Raw genomic sequence first — 21,101 nt, 5'->3', positions numbered from 1 at the left:
CTTTTGCCTTGTAGCCATGGAACTGTCGTCAGCTACAAAACGTTTTCATGGCTACAGGGCAAATATGACTTCATTTTGTTCTTGCAGCTCAGCGTGAACGGGCCTACAATGGCGTTATTTGTAAATCACTTGATAAGAAACAAAGATGGACCAGTGAACAATGTTGTATTTAATAATACAAAAAATACAAATCAAATGTCCTTATATCATGTTTAGGCAAACTTTTAGAAAGTCCTTGGTCACATCACGCACGGTTTGACGTCCTGGTACGAGCTGTGCGGGTGGAGGTGGCTCTGGTGGATGTGCTGTGGAAAGTAGGAGCCGCTGTTCGCGCCGCTGGGGCTGTGGCTCAGGACCGGATCCTTCCTGTCGCACGTGGAATGGGAGGAAAATGGGGACAGTCCCACTGTTTACACAAAGGATAGAGCAGAAGCATGATATAAAACACAAGGCTCGACAGTAGCCTATATTTTTCATAATAGCATATGATATGTAATGAGTTTTTTTTGTAATTATTTTAAAGCTTTTTTATTTCATTTTTGTTTTCTTTTTTGTTTTGGAGAAGCCGCTTGATATTTTGTCATGGATTAAACAACATTTTAATAAACGACACTAATAAAATGTGTAGGCCTAACAGTGAAGCTAAAACCTCATTTATAATATTTAACTTAACAAAACAAAGCATTATGCGCTGTGCGTAAAACGTGCGCTTTTACGCACAACATCAAGATTCTGTGCTTGATGTATTTATTACAATTTGAATTCGCCCCCACACCAACACTGTTCGTTTGGATATGTTGTACCTGAGAGATCAGCTGCATCCCTCGCGCTGTGGTGCTGGTAGCTTTGGTCCATGGAATAGGACGTCACGCTGCGCGGTGTTGCTGATGTGGAGTCTTGTTTGACGTACGACGAGACACCTGGTGACGTCCAGTGTGTGGATGCGTTTGTGAAAGCACAGTCTCCTCGGAAAGCCGCCGAGGACGAGAGCTCAACGCTGTAGTCCGCGCGCCTACTTCCCACTTGACACGCGGACAAGTAAGAAGAGTTGGAGACTGCGCTTAGACCCTCGTATCCACCAGAGGTTCCTATCAAGTCAAAGTTATACGCACTGTGACAAGGCAAAGATCCAGAGGGCGGCGGCTGAAAATCAAAGGTCCCAGGAAGCACAGAGGCACCAAAGCTCACTCCATTCATCATCCGGTACATGGGCCGCAGCGCCTGGCACTTTCTCCGGAAACCCCGCGGCCTGCGTCTGAAGGAGCCTTCCTCAAACATGAATTCACTGCTGGGGTCAACGGTCCAGTAGTGGCCCTTCCCGGGTCTCCCCAGGCCTTTAGGCAGTTTTATAAAGCATTCATTCAGAGAAAGGTTGTGTCTCACGGAGTTCTTCCATCCTTGGTATGGGCCTCTGAAAAAGGAAAAGCGCGCCTGCAGAAACTGGTAGATCTCGCTCAGAGTGAGTCTTTTACTGGGTGAGTTTTGGATCGCCATGACAATGAGAGCAATATAAGAATAAGGAGGTTTCTCCGGGCGCCTCACTGACTTTTTACCTTTAGAGCAGTCGTGAGCGCTCTCCACCAGTGCGTGCGCGCTCAGGGACGAATTAGCGCGCGCAGGGTTGTCGAACATTTGATGCAGGCTCTCAGTGGTCGCCATGGTTTACCGTCACTCTCGTGAGTCCTCAGCTGATGCTGCACAAGCTAAATTCCGCTTTCATTCCTACTTGGTCAATTCCACGCAGTGTGAGAAGAAATCCCAGTCAAATGGCTAAACCTGTCCTCTACAGCCGCTACTGGCAACAAATTCCTCCAAGAAATCTAAAAGAGCTGCCCCCTCCCTCTGGACACGGCCCAAAAAGAAGCTGGAAGTGGAGGAAGACAAATCTCCTCCCCGCCAGAACTCTCTTCTCCAAACAATTGTCAGAAGATCATTTGGAACAATAAACGTGGAGAAAATGGACGCAGATCTAAAAGTCCTCCTTTGTTCGCAGTGGTTTCATGTCGGAACGATGTTGGCTAAATTGAGGGATTTGTTTGGGGTCTGGTCAGACTCGGCCATGACAAGAAGCATGCTTTTTCCATCAAAACAGGCCCACAGTTTATACCACCCACGGAGCACGAGTGTCAGTTTACTCCATGAGGTCTGCGTTGCATCACAAAGCTGTATTTTAGCCAAGTGAGCTTGTGGGTATGATGCCCAAACGCAGAGTTGTTAATGGTGGATAAATGTGTAGCCTGAATTCATTTGTAGCTAAAATATGACAACAGTTCCACTTAATAACCGATTTATTGCACGTTTATTTGGGGAAATAATTGGGCCTTGTGCGTTTATTCCCCCTATTTACGCACAATTTTACTAAAATTGTAAATCCTCACAATAGGAAAAAAAAAAAACAATTTCAGTGGCTCTATGCAGGGGTTGAAACATTCCTCCTTAACAGTTAAATTGTCTGCTTGTAAATAAAGAGTTCCAGTCTTACGTAGTGTTACGCAGTGATTCGTGAACGATGCAAAGTGCACACATGCCACGTCAACGTTGTGCCATGAGGCAGAACGCACATGCTTCCAAGGAAATTATTTCTGCTGCAGAATAATAGGGCAGTTTGCTCAGGAAGTGTTTTTTGTTTTTGAAGGACAAACAAGAGATTTAGCTATATATCTGGAAGTATTAGTTTGTCATCATCAATCATTTATAAATAAAAGTCTGTGTTTGAAATGGCGCACAAATATACGTGTGATAAAACAATTCAACATAGGCTACTCGACTGAAAAAATACATCTTTATTTCGACACAATATTATATAATTTATCTAGACTTTTAATAATTAACTGCCTTAAAATAATATATTACAGAGCAGTATTAAATACAAAACACGTGTAACAGGAATATATGTGCAAGAGTCATATGAATCGGGCATGTGCGAGTGAGCAGTCTGTGGGGTTTTCAAAAGCGTCGCTTCATCTCTGCGCTCTCCGCTATTGACCGGTGCATCACGTCGCCCCGGTCCCACGCCAGGTCAGCGCCACCGGCCCTCGTGACGTGAGGAAATAAGGCGGGCAAGTGCGCGTGTTGCGTAATGAGTCCAGTGTGACGCCAGGGAGGGCCCGGGAAAGCCGCTCTCTCTTTTAGCTCCGCGTCTTCTCTCTTGAACGGCGTGCTGAGGATGCTGTCTATCGAGAAAGAGCTGGAGAACTTCGTCATCTGTTGTTGCGAGTTCCCCACGTGTCCAACAAAGTCCTCATCCCCAACGAACCCTTTACTCAGACGCTTTCTCCGCCGCTTGAACACGCCGTCTGCAAACGTGTACTCGCTGTGAGGGTTCAGCATCCAGTAATTGTCCTTCCCCCACGGCCGGGACGGGTCACGGAGCACTTTGATGAAGCAGTCGTTCAGGGACAGATTGTGGCGCACCGAGTTCCTCCAGCCCGTGTAGCTGCCTCTGAAGAAGGGGAACTTGCCCATCAGGTAGTCGTTAATGTCCGCCAGAGTGAGCCGGCCGCTCGGGGAGTCGCGTATGGCCATGGCGATGAGCGCGATGTAGGAGAAGGGGGGTTTGCCTCTCCGCGCGTAAGGCTTGGGTTTATTGGCGGAGAGCGCGTTGGCAGCAGGTGATGGGCTGCGAGCTGCGCTGTCGCAGTCTGACCCCAGCTCCTCCTCCCTTTTGAGGCCGCAGTGACCCCCGCAAAGCACTTCCAGCTTCATACTGTTTGCGCGCAGTTGTAAAATCTCGGCGAGTTCCTTTGCGCACCTGTATGGCATTCTTACCTGCATCCACCTTGAGCAGGTCTTTATATACGGCTTACCTCAGGACCAGCCCCAAGTGGGAGGGACCTGTTCACTTCAAAAGACGTATAGGCGGTCATAAAAGAGAGTTCCATTGCGTGCGTAATTTGTCTATAAAAAGCCACGGTTGTAACTGTCTTGACGAAGTGCCATAAAGTAATGCTAAGGTATGAAATCTGAGGAACACCTTGTAACACAAGTCAACTGCCTCCCATGAGAAACACGAAGATGAGCTAATACATAAATTGCAGAGACATTCACTCGCTGGAAGATTAAGTGCTCATAACATAGGCTACTGTATGCATCCCTGCAAGGTGCTCTGTACTTCTGCCCCGGGAAACAAAGCACCACAACACAATCTGTATTTAAAGAGAAATAAATACGCGTCAACATAAGATGACAGAGGCAATTAAGTATTTGATCAAAAGCTTTCAAAATTGCATCAGACCCATCTGCAAATTTAAAGGCACACTGCGTAACATTTTGGACAATACTGTTGGCATCAACACAATGACCAAGTGCTGAGGTGCTCCCAATGACCAGCTCGATACAGAAAAGCCTATGTCTGCAGTGGGTAATCAAAGAATGGATCTGGGTGAGGATCTAACTTGTTTGAATCTCAAATTCTGCTGATTTTAGTCCACATCTCCATGGAGACGAGCTGGACACGTACCCGCTACTGTAAAGTTACTGTCATTTCTTAGGAGAGGTGAGCCGCTCACAGCAACGGCACACGTTTTCACATTCATGAGGGATTGTTCAATGATGAAAATATCGGTCATAAAAGGAATGTATTTCAGTATTATTTATAGGGTAAAATTGTTCGCGGTGTGGCTCTAACCATGTAGACCAGACCGAAGTTTGCTTTGTGGCGGGACGATTTTCTTCCTTATAAATAACAAATCCAGCAGCAGAACCTTCCAATTGTGGGCCACAGTAAAGCCACTTTCTCCAAATCCCGGTGATGTTCTTCAAATCTTTCCTCATGTCACGGTTGGGGCATATTTGGCATTTCCAGTGAGTTGATTTGAGTGATTTGTGTGAGAAAATCTGTCAGAATCATCTTGAGGGCCAGAGGTTCATAATTGTTCACCCATATTTATATTTTCATTGGGGTGGATGGGCAGCAATAACTGGTGGATTACTGTAGCCTCTGTGCACGTTACTGAAACCCTACAACGGGAAAACCACAGCAGGTACACAGGCTATTGAACTTTTATATTTGCATCGATTTCAAAAGATTTTTTATTTTCATACTTTTCACTCTTTTACGCAACCTACAAGGACAATGATCTCCGCTCTTTATTGTGCTATTGTTGAAGCCGTGTGTCACAAGTTTGTCATGTTTGACATTTTCAGCCCGAGGCTATTATGTAAACAGGGCAACAAACAAATTAGCTACCAATAAATATAGCGTCTTTTTATAGCCATGTGTTTTCTTTGAGCTGTGCCTCCCTCAGTTAAACTCACTCAACCTGAATGCATCAGACTTGTTTTTACGACCTGCAAATGACTACTTTTAAACATCAAACGTGTCTCGGTTTAGCTCGGCGGAGTCACATGGAAAAATCATATTCTATTCACGACTCTTCAGCTACCAGTTTTGACACCGAGCATTCCCAGCGGTTTCCTCCTGTTGACACTCATTGCAGGTGTTTTTTTTTTTTTGCGTATGCGGAGGTTAGCCGTGTTTGCGCTGGTGTGCCTGTTTTGAATGTGCCGTAATAATGTTGTTTGTTTAGGGCACACTCCCTTGTATTGACAGAGACTATTTTGAAAGGTGGCATGACAGCGATGAGATCCTGTAAGCTGACCGCACAATGACACCCGGCGTTTAGCATGTAGCAGCCTGACTACCAATGTGTCATAATGATAGTAATCTATACAGCTTTAGCAGTGGAAGAGGAGATTAGTTATTTAGAGGAATGTCATGTTGCACCTATTCTAAGCAGATGCAACTTGGGCCTACAGTGTTCGATTTCTAAGCAGACCTTTTGGGTGTATGGATTGTTCATGTTAGCATAGATGGGCCAAGAGTTATTCACTTTTTGATACAAGCAAGCACTAGTATTGGTAAGATTGCCCTCTGGCTGGAAGCTACTAGGTGGTCTGTGACAAAGTGAGTGCTGTACTTAAGTAGAGTTTTTGACGATCTGTTGTTTACTTGTTGCGAACCGACTACTTTTACGGCATTTGAAAGAGAAATATAATACTTTCTACTCCTCGACATGTCTATAAAGGCTCCAAAATAAAAAGTCATTCAGTTCACTTTGAAAGCCCAATAATGCACACTATATGAACAGTAGGTGGCGCTGTGCAGATGCAGTGCCACTCACTCACTCATAGAAAAATATAAGTTGGACCCCGTTGTGTTGTCGTACCGGTGTGGAATTCAGGTACAATGTTTGTGTTAAGTTATTTTACTGTAACACTTACTCAAATTGATTTGTACTTTCTACTTTGAATACCAAGTCCATTCTAGGACCTGACTTACTGGGGCCAGGGACATCTCCTGTTTTAGCCAAATATGACATTTGGTTAGGACCTAATCCAAAGCCATTCTGTCATAACCCACTGCAATAAAACAAACAAACAAACAAACAAACAAACAAACAAACAAACAAACAAACAAACAAACAAACAAACAAACAAACAAAAAAGCATTAGTTTGCTGGTCATTAGGGGCATGTTTTGTAATATTACGAAGTGTGCCTTGAAGTATTTTCCACAGCAAATGCTTTAGTACTTTTACTTAAAGGAACAGGCCACCGTTTTTTCCATACTGAGAAATGTTCATACCTGAGCTTAGACGAGTTGATACGTACCTGTCTGGTCTTTGTGCGTGAGTGTGGAAGAGTGTGGTCGCTTCTAACTTCAAATCGTTTGGAGCTATAGGAATATACTGGAAGAGGCCAAATACTAACAACATCTTTGGTGTACCAGACAGGTACGCATCAACCCGTTTAAGTACGCATCAACTCGTTTAAGCTCAGGTAAGAACATATTTCAGTATGTAAAAACCGTGATCTGTTCCTTGAAGTAACACTTTGACTAAGCAACTTGTACTTACATGAATATTTGACAAGTAGCATCTTTACATTTACTCAGAAGGAAGAGACGAAAACAAGACTTTGACCACCTGGTTCCACTTCAGAAGATTCAACATGATCAAAGTTGAAATTTCACAGTTGCCAATAAAATGTTTTAATACTTGAAAACATAAAAACACCAGATCCAAGTGCAAGTGCTAGTCAATCATTATCCTCATCATATCAGGATATATTGCACCTATTTCTATAATAACGTCGCAAAGTATGACCACATCGTAGAAGAAGCAGCTCCAATAGACGTTTTGGGGCCCTGCGATCAAACAGGCAAGTCCGATGTAGAAAAGGCTGTCTAAAGACTGGTATGCTGGCCCTTTAAGGGGCGGAGCTTAGCCCACCGGTGCGCAGCATGCAGTGTGCGCTGAGAGGAAGAAAGGAGACGAGAGGAGGCACGGAGTTCGTTCTTCAATGTTTAAGTTTACAGCAGTTTTGAGTTTTATTTGTTTGTCAATCAACCCACCTCGATGGTGTTTGTGCGTGCACATTATAAAGTAAGTAAAGTAAGAAAGTCAAGTTTATGTGGAGAAATTGTTGTGTTTGTGGTTAATTGGTGCCACGCTCTGTTCACATGTACAATTAATGAGGCCCTACGTGCAGAGTTGTTTTGTGTAGAGGGTAAAATATTGTTATTTTCTGTTCTAGACCACACTCACTGTCATCAAGGACGAACTGAAGTTATTTCCATTAAAGTACCTACAACAAATCCATCCAAGATCCCCTTTTTTAGTTCTGACCGGACTAACCACAGTGATTTGACCATATCCAACCAGTTTTTTTATATACAGTCCCTATTTTTCATTGGTCCTTCGAGCCGGATAAGCAAATTACTGTTTGAAGATGCAGCCGTCAGCAGTAACAGATACTAGACCCAAAAGATCCTTGTCAGTGCCTTCCTACCTGTCGGATTATGACCTGAGTGGACCAGGGGCACAGAGTAAATTTCGAACACCAGTGGCAGATGAAGGGGTGGCACCAGTGGATTTAACAACGTTGCAGCATCCAACCACCACAAGAACTCCATCACCACCAGTCAGTCAGAGCTTTGACTTGAGGGATTTCACGGAACGAGAACGGGAGTTTAGCCTATCTATGGGGCAAGCCACCGGGGGGCAGCAGACCAACCAAGTCTCTGAGTTTAGTGCTGCCCTCAGAGAGATGCGCCAAGAGAATGCTGAGCTTCGCAAACAGTTCCAGAGCCTGATGGGTGCTTTACAGTCCCAGCCAGCAGCCCACCAGCCTCTGCTTCCGTCTCCTCCGCGTCAAGGTGTGTACAGTGGTGGTTATGGACCCTACCAGCCACTACCCAATCCTCCCTACCAACAGCAGCCACTATCCAGCCAATACCCAACACTCAGCTCCCAAGGAAACCTGGCTCAAGATTTTTCTCAACTCAGAGTTTCCCAGCCATCAAGAGGTCTACCCTATAGTCCATACTACGCAGCTACGACACAGCAGAGTGCGCCTTCATATACAGGTAGAGATTCTTCATTCTTCCAAACGCCCTACTCTAACGTGCCCCAGAGAGAGACCACATATAGGGGACCAAAGCCCACCATCCCTAGCTTTACGTCGCCAGACCCCAGAGAGTTTGCACGCATGAAGATTGCTTTAGAGAATCTGTTACCAGACAATGCTACTGAGAGGTACAAGTACCAGATCCTCACAGATCACCTGAAGTGTGAAGAAGCTTCACTCGTGGCAGACTCCTATTGTAACTCGAGGCAGCCCTACACAGATACAATGGTGGCTCTCACCAAGATGTATGGACAGCCCCACAAGCTTGCAGTGCAACGGATCGCAGAGTTAATGGACGGTCCGAACATACGCAGCGGTGACGTTAAGAGCTTTCGTTTGTTCGCCCTCAATGCGCGGTCACTAGTAGGCATGTTGGAGCAATTGGGGCAAAGCGGCCAAGTAGAGTTAACCTGTGGCTCCCACGTTTCGAGGCTGTTAAGTAAACTCCCCTATGACCTCAACGCCAGCTTTAAGAGATTCATCCACCCACTGAGATTGGCCATTCCCACCCTCGTTGACTTTGCTGATTGGCTAGAATACGAGCTGGAAGTTCAGGAAGATAGCATTAGGCCCCCCAAGAGAGAGGAGTCGTACAACAAGAAGCCTGAAACCAGACGCACTCCCAAACCTACAAGTAAGTCTGCTACTATCCTCCTGGGCACAGAGAAGGCTTCAGGATCAAGCACTGCAGCAGCACCACCTGCCCCTGAACAGTCAGTCAACAAGTCTAAGAGAGTGGACACTGCAAGGGCTTACTGTCCCTATTGTGACCATGACAAGCATTTCCTGAACAACTGTTCTAACTTTAAGGACCTGAGCAGGGAACAAAAGGTGGCGTGGATCAAAGCAAATAATAAGTGTTGGCGTTGCGGACGTAACCATCAAGCTGCTAAGTGCACACTTAAAGCTCCTTGCAAGACCTGTGGTCGGAGACATCTGCTAGTGCTGCACGAGGTGAATGAGAGGGGAGAGGAGGAACAGGCTCCACCTCCTACAGAGAGCTGCCTTGTAAACACTGCCAACAAAGTGATGTACGTTGACCGCCCAGTCTACAACTGCAAGGTGCTACTGAAGATCAGTAAGGTAGTTCTGAGGAGTGGTGAGAGGTCCATGGAGACGTATGCCGTCTTAGATGACGGATCTGAGCGGACGATACTGCTCCAGTCTGCTGCCAAACAGTTGGGTCTCAAGGGAAGGAAAGAGGTGTTGGCTCTCCGTACTGTCCGACAAGAGGTGGAGAAGCTTCACGGCGCGGCTGTGTCGTTCACGATTTCTCCAGCAGCCAATCCTGACAAGATGTACAGCATCCAGAATGCCTTCACCGCTGAGCAACTGAGTTTAGCAGAGCATTCCCATCCAGTTGCCTCACTCCAGCAAAAGTATACACATCTGTCAGGTTTGCCCCTCCCACCTCTAAACAGAGTCTGTCCTATGCTGTTGATCGGTGCCGACTATACGCACCTCATAACCCCTATAGAGCCAGTCAGACTAGGACCACCGGGTGGGCCAGCAGCTGTGAAGACGCTTCTTGGATGGACGCTACAGGGACCCGCTCAAGCCATCAAATCCAGCCCTCATGTAAGTCACTGCCTCTTCACATCTGCACCATCACCCACAGAGTTGTTCTCATGTGTAGAGAAGTTATGGCAGATGGATGTGCTCCCTTACCGCAATGAGAAGTTGGCGGTCAGGTCACGACAAGACCAAGAGGCAGTGGAGCTCCTCCAAGAACAGACAGTGAGAGTTAACGTCAGTGGCACTAATCGTTATGCTACACCTCTTCTTCGTGTCAAGAACATGCCTGTCCTCAAAGCTACTCCCGAAGCAGTGTTGCCACTCCTGAGAGGCATAGAGAAGCGCTTAGCCAAATCGCCAGAACAAGCTACTGCCTACCAGAGGGAGATTGAGAAGCTCGTTGAAGGTGGCTATGCAGTGAAGTTGGCAGAACACCAAGTGGAGAGCAGTGAAGAAGCTTGGTACATACCCCACCATATGGTCCAACATAACGAGAAGAACCGGGTGGTGTACAACTGCTCATTCCAGTACCAAGGTCACAACCTCAACCAGCTCCTTCTACCAGGTCCAACTCTCGGCCCTGCCTTGCTAGCTGTGCTATTACGCTTCAGGGAACATGCTGTTGCCTTCAGCAGCGACATCCGTGGTATGTTCCACCAAGTGAGGCTCCTGCCTGCAGATCGACCACTGCTGCGGTTTCTATGGCGGGACATGAAGCGAGACTCTCCTCCTGATGTGTACGAGTGGCAGGTACTTCCCTTTGGAACCACTTGCAGCCCTTGTTGCGCAACGTTCGCGCTGCAGAAACACGTCACTGACCACAGTCATCCAGAAGAAGACGTGCAAGTTGCCATCAACAAGTCTTTCTACGTTGACAACTGTTTACAGAGTCTCACATGTCCAGCAGTCGCCAAGGCTCTTGTAGATAAACTGTGTCATCTTCTGGCTGACGGGGGATTCGAGCTGAGGCAGTGGGCAAGTAACGAGCCAAGTGTCGTCAACCATCTCCCTCCAGACCTCAGATCGTCCAGCTGTGAGTTGTGGCTCAATCAAGGTCAACCCGACATCCAGGAGCCAGCCCTCGGACTTCACTGGAACTGTAAGTCTGACACCCTCACCTACAAACACAGACATGTCGACTGCTCAGTGGCTACAATGAGGAACATATATAGAGTTTTAGCTAGCCAGTATGATCCTCTTGGCTACATAGTGCCGTATACCACCCGAGCCAAAGTCATTGTTCGCCACCTGTGGGAGAAGAAGAGGGATTGGGATGACCCCCAACTCCCAGAGGAGTTGTTAGAGAAGTGGCATGCTTGGGAAGCAGAGCTGACGCACATTTCCAAGATAACTCTGCCCAGGTGCTACACTAGTCCCAGTCTTGACCAACCCACCTGCACAAGAGACATCCATGTGTTCTGTGACGCCTCTGAACAGGCATACGGATCAGTGGCTTATCTGAGGACAGAGAATCCAGAGGGAGAAGTGGAGGTCGCCTTCCTTGCAGCGCGCTCTCGTGTTGCCCCCAAGAAGCAGCAATCTGTCCCTCGGTTAGAATTGTGCGCTGCTCTAACTGGTGCCCAGCTCTTCAAGGTTATCAGCACGGAGTTAACCCTTCCCATTCGCAGCGGTACCTTATGGTCTGACTCAGCCACCGTCTTAACCTGGTTGGGCTCAGACTCATGCAGATTCAAGGTCTTCGTAGGCACTCGTGTGGCGGAAATACAAGAGCTGACTGAAGCTGCCACATGGAGATATGTGCCCTCACGAGAAAACCCGGCAGACGACATCACTCGTGGTCTGACCCTCCAAGACATCAGTCGGGGCAGTAGATGGACAGACGGGCCGGTGTTCCTGAAACAAGCTCCGAGTGACTGGCCTGACCTGCCACCTCCACCCCAGGGCGATCCTGAAGGTGAGCTGAAACGACTCGTTGTGTTAACCATGTCTAGTTCTAGTGTTTCAGATCCACTCCAGTACCAGACCTGGGACGGCTTCCTGGAGGCCACAGCGCGTCAGCTTCACGGGGCGGCTGACTCCAACGGCCCTCTCACCGCGGACTCCTATGCTGCTGCGGAGCTGGGAGCCCTGCAACAAGTCCAGAGAGAGTCATTCCCGGAGGAAGTCACCCAGTTGAAGACCAACAAACCAATCGCCAAATCCAGTCGCCTTCTTCTACTTGCACCTGAGTTTGACGAGAAGACGGGGCTCATCAGAGTAGGAGGCCGTCTTCGCCGCAATCCTGACCTGGCAGTAGATGAAGTGCACCCCATTGTTCTCGACCCCAAACACGCTCTTACCCGACTCATCATACAGGACTATGATGATAAGCTCCAGCATCCTGGGCCAGAAAGGGTGTTTGCAGAGATCAGAAGGAGATATTGGGTGTTACGTGGACGCGAAGCAGTACGCCGACATCAAAGATCCTGTGCAGAGTGCAAGAAGTGGAAAGGCCACCCCAACCCACCCAGGATGGCGGACCTCCCTCCAGCCAGACTACGCCTCTTTAAGCCAGCCTTTTATTCCACAGGCATGGATTGTTTCGGGCCATACACCATCAAGATTGGGCGCAGGAACGAGAAGAGGTGGGGAATATTGTTTAAATGCCTAACCACGAGAGCAGTCCACCTTGACCTGATCCCCAGTATGGACACTGATGCATTCTTAATGGCCCTGAGACGCTTTACAGCCAGGCGTGGGAAACCCAAGGAGATTCTCTGTGACCAGGGGACGAATTTCCGAGGAGGAGAAAGTGAGCTGCAAGAGGCATTTCAAGCGCTTCATCCTGACCTCAAAGAGCAGCTTGCTAGCCAGCAAATCACGTTCGCCTTCAACCCTCCTGGATCCCCGCACTTTGGAGGATGCTGGGAGCGGGAAATTCGCTCTCTTAAGACCGCTCTTCGAGTCACCATTGGAGCCCAGACAGTCACAGAGGAGGTGTTGCTCACAGTTCTGATTGAAATTGAGGGTATGCTCAATTCAAAACCCCTGGGCTACACTTCATCGGACGTAGCGGATCCGGACCCCGTTACCCCCAACTGTCTCCTCATGGGGCGGCGGGACGCCTCGCTGCCGCAAGTTGTCTACGAAGGCCCAGAGATTCTCGGGCGAAGAAGATGGAGGCACACCCAAATACTGGCCGACCACTTCTGGCAACATTTCCTGAAGCACTACTTGCCAGGACTCCAAGCTCGCCAGAAGTGGCAGACTGAATCAGCCAATCTTCAAGTAGGAGACGTGGTCATGATAGTTGACAACCAACTGCCACGAGCCCTGTGGCCTGTTGGCAAAGTCTCTCAAGTTTTTCCTGGACCAGACACCCGGATCAGATCGGCTGAAGTGACTGTGAAAGGAAGAACCTACGTCCGACCAGTGGCAAGACTCGTCAGTCTACCTGCCCTACCTAAAGACAATTAACCATTTGTTCTTTCAGCCTTTTAGTTGTTCGTATTCACAGGTATACGGGGGCGGCTGTAGAAAAGGCTGTCTAAAGACTGGTATGCTGGCCCTTTAAGGGGCGGAGCTTAGCCCACCGGTGCGCAGCATGCAGTGTGCGCTGAGAGGAAGAAAGGAGACGAGAGGAGGCACGGAGTTCGTTCTTCAATGTTTAAGTTTACAGCAGTTTTGAGTTTTATTTGTTTGTCAATCAACCCACCTCGATGGTGTTTGTGCGTGCACATTATAAAGTAAGTAAAGTAAGAAAGTCAAGTTTATGTGGAGAAATGGTTGTGTTTGTGGTTAATTGGTGCCACGCTCTGTTCACATGTACAATTAATGAGGCCCTACGTGCAGAGTTGTTTTGTGTAGAGGGTAAAATATTGTTATTTTCTGTTCTAGACCACACTCACTGTCATCAAGGACGAACTGAAGTTATTTCCATTAAAGTACCTACAACAAATCCATCCAAGATCCCCTTTTTTAGTTCTGACCGGACTAACCACAGTGATTTGACCATATCCAACCAGTTTTTTTATATACAGTCCCTATTTTTCATCCGAACAAAAGATTCTGACCTTGGCTCAGGTTCACTGTAGCTACAAATAATAGTTATAATAGTTATAAAAGTTGCTAAAACTCAAGAGGTCTAGTTAAACTCTAGCTTGTGAGTTAACTCGTCTTACATTTGACGCCAAAAGCAAAAAGAAGCTTTTGAAGAGTGAGATTAGATGTCCTCAAATCAAGTCAACCCAATCCACTCGACAATATTTGATTTCTCTTCTGCAATGGGAAATGATTGGGTGACTGAGAGCATACACAAACATACCATTATAATACAGAAAGCATTTAGATTTCTATCCGATTAGAAAGGACTTACAGTAAGTTCTTGAAGTCCATCTTGGTTAAAACTGGAGGCAGTTAAATCAATTACCTTTACACGACTGTCTTTAGATTGACGTTCTTTTACACAGTGTTGACATGAGATCAGATAAATATGGTACAGAGTTTCTCCCAGCGCACACCTGTGAGCCAAGAGTGTGCTTCGACTAACGGGAATGTTCCAACTCCCATGTTTTTCCTAAACTGACTTAAAGCCACACCGCGTAGAATCTTACCCAATAAATAAAAAAGAAATACTAGCATTTATTTCATGACAGATGTTTTCATCATTGAAAAAATACCTCATAAATGTACAAACAAACATGAGCTTTTGCTGTGAGCGGCTCAGACATGACTGTAACTTTACTGGGAATGGGTGCGTCTCCAGCTCGTCTCCATGGCGATGTCGACTAAAGTCAGCAGAATATAATATTTGAACAGGTTAGGTCTTCATCCAAATCCGTCCTTTGATTACCCACTGCAGTGATAGACTTTTCTGTGTAGAGCTGGTTACTAGGAACATGTTTTGTATTGGTCAACACCATAGTCCAAAATGTTACGCAGTGTCCCTTTAAAGAGGGGGTATTATCCTTTTTTCAATCACATAGCACCAGTCTATATCACACTACAATGATGACGAAACCTTCTGTTGGTCTGTAAATGCAGTAAATTAGAATAACCGCCTTGTATAAAATTGCTCTCTCAAAATGGCTGTAGTGAATGTCTTGAAATAGGCCTCTGTCTCTTTAAGAACCTCTGACCCTTTCCGACACGCCCCCTCCACACGCTGTCTGTGGCATCAGTGGGGAGGGGGTTCTGCTGAGGAGCAGTGGTTGGTTACTCGGCTGGTGACGAAAGGTCAGAGGCGTCTCCAGGAGGTGGGGGCGTTCCTAGGAGGACTCAGGCAAACCTATCCCTAAAATGGCCGCCATCAGAGTTTTTACAGATTACTCAAAAATACGTGAATGTGCCAAGGCAACACTTCAGGCATGTTTTTAATGAGGGAATGACATAATAACATGATGTAAAGCTTGAAAAAGTCAATTTTGCATAATACCCCCCCTTTAAGCTTCAAATTGTACTGTATAGATGTGTCTGCGTGGGGGCATATTAGGAGACGCTAAGATGTTTTTGATTTACTGCAACTTAAGTGGAATTGAAAAGATACAAGTACAAATATTCCAACCTTCTCCAGAATGTCAGTAATGTAAACTAGTTCTTGATCTTCTTGATGACAGCCATTGAGTTTGCGTGGCTTCAGTGCAAACAAAGAAGAGCACGTCCTGAGCCAGCGTCTGGAATCCTCACGTGTCGCACAGTAGACGGACCAATTTACTACTCGCTCAGGTTAATCCCAGGCATTCCTTCATGCTATTTACGACAAAAACACATTCAGGGCCATCAAACAAAGCGTCACGCCTTGAATACTTTCGTCAACCTCTAATTGCAAAGGCACGGCACGTGATGTCCGAATGTTTATTTCTCAGTCCGCTTTGTCACTGGCGTCGCAGCTTGTGTCTACTTCATTATTTGCGTATTTGCTTTTGTCTGAGACGGCAATTTTATAACTTTACGATGAAGTGAAAGCCTGTTCATGCCCGTCAGAGTTCTATTTTCGTCTCGACAAAAACAAAGTCTGTGCCAATAACAACTGCAGGTGGTGAGAAAGTGGAGCCGGAGATTCGAGTCTTCAGTTGTATAATGCTGAAACAGGAGTGTCTTCCGTGAACTGGAGCGTCATGGAGGAACTTTCTTAGAATTTCACAGTCTTTTGTTACAGATATTGAAAATGTAAGTGACTCGGGTGCAACCCCAGTTCCTATTATCCAAAAAAAAACTGTTCGTACATTTATTGTCACCCTTTTGTGGCTTTTAAAATTTTCCTATTGTTGCTTTTCGGGCACGTGTTTGTGGCCCTTTTGCCGCTTTTCCCTCATTTTTTTCCACATTTTCATTGTGTTTTCATCGTATTTATTTTGATGCTTTTCCAAACACTTGTAGATTTGCATAAAGCCAAACTGGAGAAAATGTCCTCCTCGGTTCAGGTGGGAGTTAAAGGAACAGGCCACAGTTTTACCGTTTTGACATACTGAGATATGTTCTTATCTGAGTTCATACGAGTTGATACGTAATTGTCTGGTCTTTGTGCGTGCCCTCAGTCACGCAAGAGACCAAAGATGTGTTAGCATTTGGCCTCTCCCAGTATATTCCTATGGCTCCAAACGGGGTGCAGTTAGAAGCGATCAAGCTCTTCCACGGGCACACACAGGAACCAGACAGGTACGTCTGGTCAACTCGTCTAAGCTCAGGTAAAAACATATTTCAGTATGGAAGAACAGTGGCCTGTTCCTTTAAGAGCTTAAAGGGGGGGTATTATGCAAAATCGACTTTTTCAAGCTTTACATCATGTTATTATGTCATTCCCTCATTAAAAACATGCCTGAAGTGTTGCCTTGGCACATTCACGTATTTTTGAGTAATCTGTAAAAACTCTGATGGCAGCCATTTTAGGGATAGGTTTGCCTGAGTCCTCCTAGGAACGCCCCCACCTCCTGGAGACGCCTCCGAGCTTTCGTCACCAGCCGAGTAACCAACCACTGCTCCTCAGCAGAACCCCCTCCCCACTGATGCCACAGACAGCGTGTGGAGGGGGCGTGTCGGAAAGGGTCAGAGGTTCTTAAAGAGACAGAGGCCTATTTCAAGACATTCGCTACAGCCATTTTGAAAGAGCAATTTTATACAAGGCAGTTATTTTAATTTACTGCATTTACACACCAACAGAAAGTTTCGTCATCATTGTAGTCTTTGTAGCCTCCGCTTCGCGTCGGGGTCCGGTTCGCCCTGTTGGTGCTTATTTTCCCGATAATGACCAGCGTTCTATACATTATCCCTTACATAATACCCCCTCTTTAATATTTAATACCGACCTAATCCTGCTCCCTCCAACAATATCGATTATCTAGCTAAATCATGGCATTTCAGACTGTTTTTTCTGTAATCACGCTTGAAGTAAGAAAATAAATGACAATAGGACCATCATCCCATTAAATAAATCAGTGTTTCCCAACCAGGGGCCACCCTTACTCGAGGACCTAGCAGGGGGTACTTGAAACTATGAAAAAAAAAAGAAAAAAAGAAAAAAAAGAAGCTTTATTTTGTAGTTCAATGCATAGTTTTGGGAGAATTTTAGGTTTAGTTTGAACACAACATTGTCTTTTTACTTGCGAAATGTGCTTCTAAGTGCTTTCTGAACAAACTGCAGAACCTCTGAGGGAGGGGGTACATGGACAACCACAGAAAGGTCCAAAGTGAGAACCAACTACTTTGATCGAGCAGTATGGGTCTGACATGGGGATCATCCATTATCACGACAAGCAGAAATCCAAAAACTTATATTCATTCCAACCCATAAAATAGATTACCAAGTCTTTTGCATAGCCTAAAATACTGTTTTAGTTCACATTGAATAAGCCCAAAACTGGATTCATGATCAAAATAACTGAGCACCAGTCATTTTAGCCTCTTTACCCCCGCCTTAACCAAATACATTTTCTCAAGTTCAGCTTTGCCCAAATCTTAACGCTTCTTGACTGGAGCTTACAGACTATGGGCCAGTGTAACGCCTCATTTGAAAGCTACAAAATTGATCTAAACGGATCTTTGTCCTTGTGTTGTTGCCGTTGTCCCATTTTTGTCAATCTTTTGTTGCTTTTTTGTTGGTCTTTCGTGGCTTTGTGTGTTTTTTGTCACTTTTTGAAACTGTTCTTGTTTGGGTGATGCCCAACTGAAAATGTAGTCGGTTCAGGTGGTGGCTAAGAGGGAATGACTATAGACCCTGTGGAAACGGTTCTGTCTGTTCCGACCCGCCAGATGAGAACAGCTGCTCTAAACTAATCCAGATATTTTTCCCTTCAATCAAGATTCCTTTATTCAATCTTGCGCTGCAGTGACCAAAGCTCCACATTTCAAATCAGAATGGCAATCAGAATGGCAGCAAGAGCAACCATCTAAACCAACCAGAATGTGTCGTGCCTTGCATCTCCGTGACAGAGGAATGTGCCCTGCGGATGACTCAGGGCGTGCACTGGTAAACCCCACGTTTATTTACATGAACGCTCACCTGAAGGGAGTTCCTCCGCTGGCACGCACACTCTGTTATGTCTTTGTTTTCTCTCAACTGGAAAAAAAAAATCAAAGACAACTGACGTGGCTGTAATAGACATCATGTTACTCAAAAGAAGTGAGAACAAATGGCATTTTAAATCATTATTACAGACATCGGGCGTATAATTATGTGTTTTTGAATCTAATTGCGTTAAACCTGATGCACTTCATAGAACTGACAGTATTGACTGCTCACTCTAAATTGCAACCAGCTCCAGGATCAGAACATAAAATCAATAATCATGGTTCGGATGAGGCCAAAGTTGAACACTGTCGTATGGTGGTCTAATGTCATTGCAGTTTTTGGGTGGGCAGCATAAAATGTCATTAAAAAAAAAAAGTTAAAAGTAGTTAAAAGTCTGCAATAATGTGCTATTTCATACAGGATAGCTGCAGGGGTGGTCAAGTCAAATGTAAGACTTTTTAAGACCTTTTTAAGATCACAACCCCCCCCCCCCCCCCTGTTTATAAACATGCAATATACAATAAATGGAATGTAAAGAAAATCACTGTCACTGCATTTTACAATTTTAATGCATGACGTGGAGGCAAGAACACCACTTTTTCTCTTTTACCTGTCAGATAAAAGCTGATAGATAGATCAGCCAAGACATCATAAATAAAAGGGAAAAGTGCAACAAAAGCAGCTTCCCATGTGCGCAAATGCTCAATGTATAGTCTACTTGAAGGAAAAAAAAAAAAACGCGTCTATAAGTAAAAATAAGAGCAAAAGTAGGAAAGAGGTAACGGAGCCGAAGTAACTAGCAGCTCAGCAGGGGCTGGCGCCATCGCAACACGAAACAAATAACTGATTTGCGGTTAGGCCTGTTAAGATAACAGAATTCAATTGAAGACCAGAACCTAATGCCACCCTTTGCGGTTGAAATAGTTCGCGTGGTTATCCTCTGTCTGTAGTAATGATGGGGATGACTCCCATCAATAGCTCCTCCACATTTTGTAGTTATGTACAAACTGAGCACTGGTGCCTCTTTGTCTCATCTCCTTCAGAAGGTCCCACCTGTCCACCTTGAAGCTTTTTGAGGAAATGTTTGTTCTTCACCTGTGTGTGTTCTTAAGTGGTTGTTTAGGGTTTCCCCACTGTGGATCCTCATATGGGTGTAGTTCCTTTGGCAGGTGAATCCCTTCGTCCAACCTGTGCACTGGTACATCTTGCGGATGGACTGAATTCTCTTCCTCTTCATCTTTTCAGAGTTCCTCCTCATACTCCACTCCCTTTTCACATGCACCACACAGACAGGCCGATATCTGCAACAAGAGCACAGCCATCTTGTCCACCTGCGTTTGGGAGAGGGATGGGGAGGAGGAGGGACCCCTTTCTTTTTTTTTTAATGAATTTGTTTATTGAGGAAACACATTAATGATAAACATTAAAAAATTACAAAGTATTCCTCGTAACATTTTCGTATTTTTCTCCCCAAACAGTAGGCCTACAATGAACAAAAAGGCCATTACACACAACATACATGTATCAAACAAACACAAATATCAAAATGAAACATCTATCCGTCTGTCATGCTATCAGTTCACACCAGCATGTAGCGCTGAATGTTGTTTTTTTACTTGTGATTTTGTAGATGTTTCTTAAGCGTAGCTTTTTGAGCACATTTTTGTTCACACAAGTAGCAGCTGAATGGCTTTTCACCTGTGTGCGTTCTTAAGTGGTTGTTATGTAGCTAATTGATTTTTTTGCAATAATGTTTTTTCCCCACTGTGGACCCTCATCTTCACAATTCAGTCCAAACATCTAAGGCTGCTAACAGGAACAGTGCACAGTCCAAGTCTGATGTTTGTCCTGTTGGGGCTCACTGTCACTTGTCGTTTGGTAACGTGGTCTCTGTGCTTGGTCTCAGCAGAAGCAGTCAGTGCTAACAGTCAGTTCCTGTAATAAAAAAATTTACTAAAACATATCAGCAACAAATTTACTAATGAATGACTGATATAAACAATTATGTATTTTTTTTTATAACAATATGTAAATGTAGACTGTATTGTTTGACCTTCTATTACATTTATTTCAAATGGAAATACAATTACAGAGTACAAACAAATGCAAAGGTCTATAAATGTATGTATATAGATCATGTTTAATATAAATGCTAACGCACCTTCAGGGACAATTGATCACAGTTCTCCAATCGTGGCAAATGACTTCCCTCTTCCCTTTAGCACCTTCTCCCCTGAGAAATAAACAAACAGGAGGTTAAGACAGAACAATTATTTGAGTACAATGTTTACAGTATGCTTCTTGTGTACTAATGTGGCTACATGCTCGAATAGATTGGCATAACATAATTAAAACCTCGCAATAAAGCTTATGAGCAAAACAATCCATTGCAATAACATTGTAACATTTACAAAACGTACCATTTGTATGTGGCGTGCACTTCATCCACGACAACTCCAACCAAGTTATCTTGTTAAACCTTTGATGAAAGCATGCTCCTCCACCATGATTCTGGGCTACCAAACACCAGCTGGTAACTGCCATTCAGGACTTCACCGTCATTGTCACCTAACTTCACAGTAGAAATACCCAGCTTAACAGCTTCGGCAACTTGGTCGTCCATGAGAGTCACCAACAGACACGATGATCACAATAGAGTCGTCTGTAGCTTCTTGAGTTTTTTCACAACGATCTTCCCCACCTACAAATTCACTAAGTGTTTCTCGTTGCTC

The 21,101-nt window shown here is 45.3% G+C and overlaps 2 protein-coding genes across 2 annotated transcripts; both read right to left on the bottom strand.

Moving 5' to 3' along the window:
- Window positions 1–239: 239 nt before the first annotated feature.
- Window positions 240–1,845, bottom strand: foxf2a (forkhead box F2a; the record flags this gene model as incomplete). Its single annotated transcript, XM_079570242.1, has 2 exons — window positions 804–1,845; window positions 240–406 (listed from the first exon to the last, which is right to left on the bottom strand). Exons 1-2 carry the CDS (start codon window positions 1,657–1,659, stop codon window positions 240–242), a joined length of 1,023 nt encoding a protein of 340 aa, XP_079426368.1. The 5' UTR covers window positions 1,660–1,845.
- A 1,101-nt stretch (window positions 1,846–2,946) lies between these two features.
- On the bottom strand, window positions 2,947–3,705 carry foxq1a (forkhead box Q1a; the record flags this gene model as incomplete). The annotated part of the gene is made up of 1 exon (XM_079569497.1): window positions 2,947–3,705. One exon carries the CDS (start codon window positions 3,703–3,705, stop codon window positions 2,947–2,949), a length of 759 nt encoding a protein of 252 aa, XP_079425623.1.
- Window positions 3,706–21,101: the final 17,396 nt, after the last annotated feature.

This window comes from Gobius niger, assembly GCF_951799975.1.
Source record: "Gobius niger genome assembly, chromosome: 13".
In the NCBI taxonomy this organism is placed as follows: Eukaryota; Metazoa; Chordata; class Actinopteri; order Gobiiformes; family Gobiidae; genus Gobius; species Gobius niger.
This window is presented reverse-complemented; position numbering and strand designations above follow the sequence as displayed.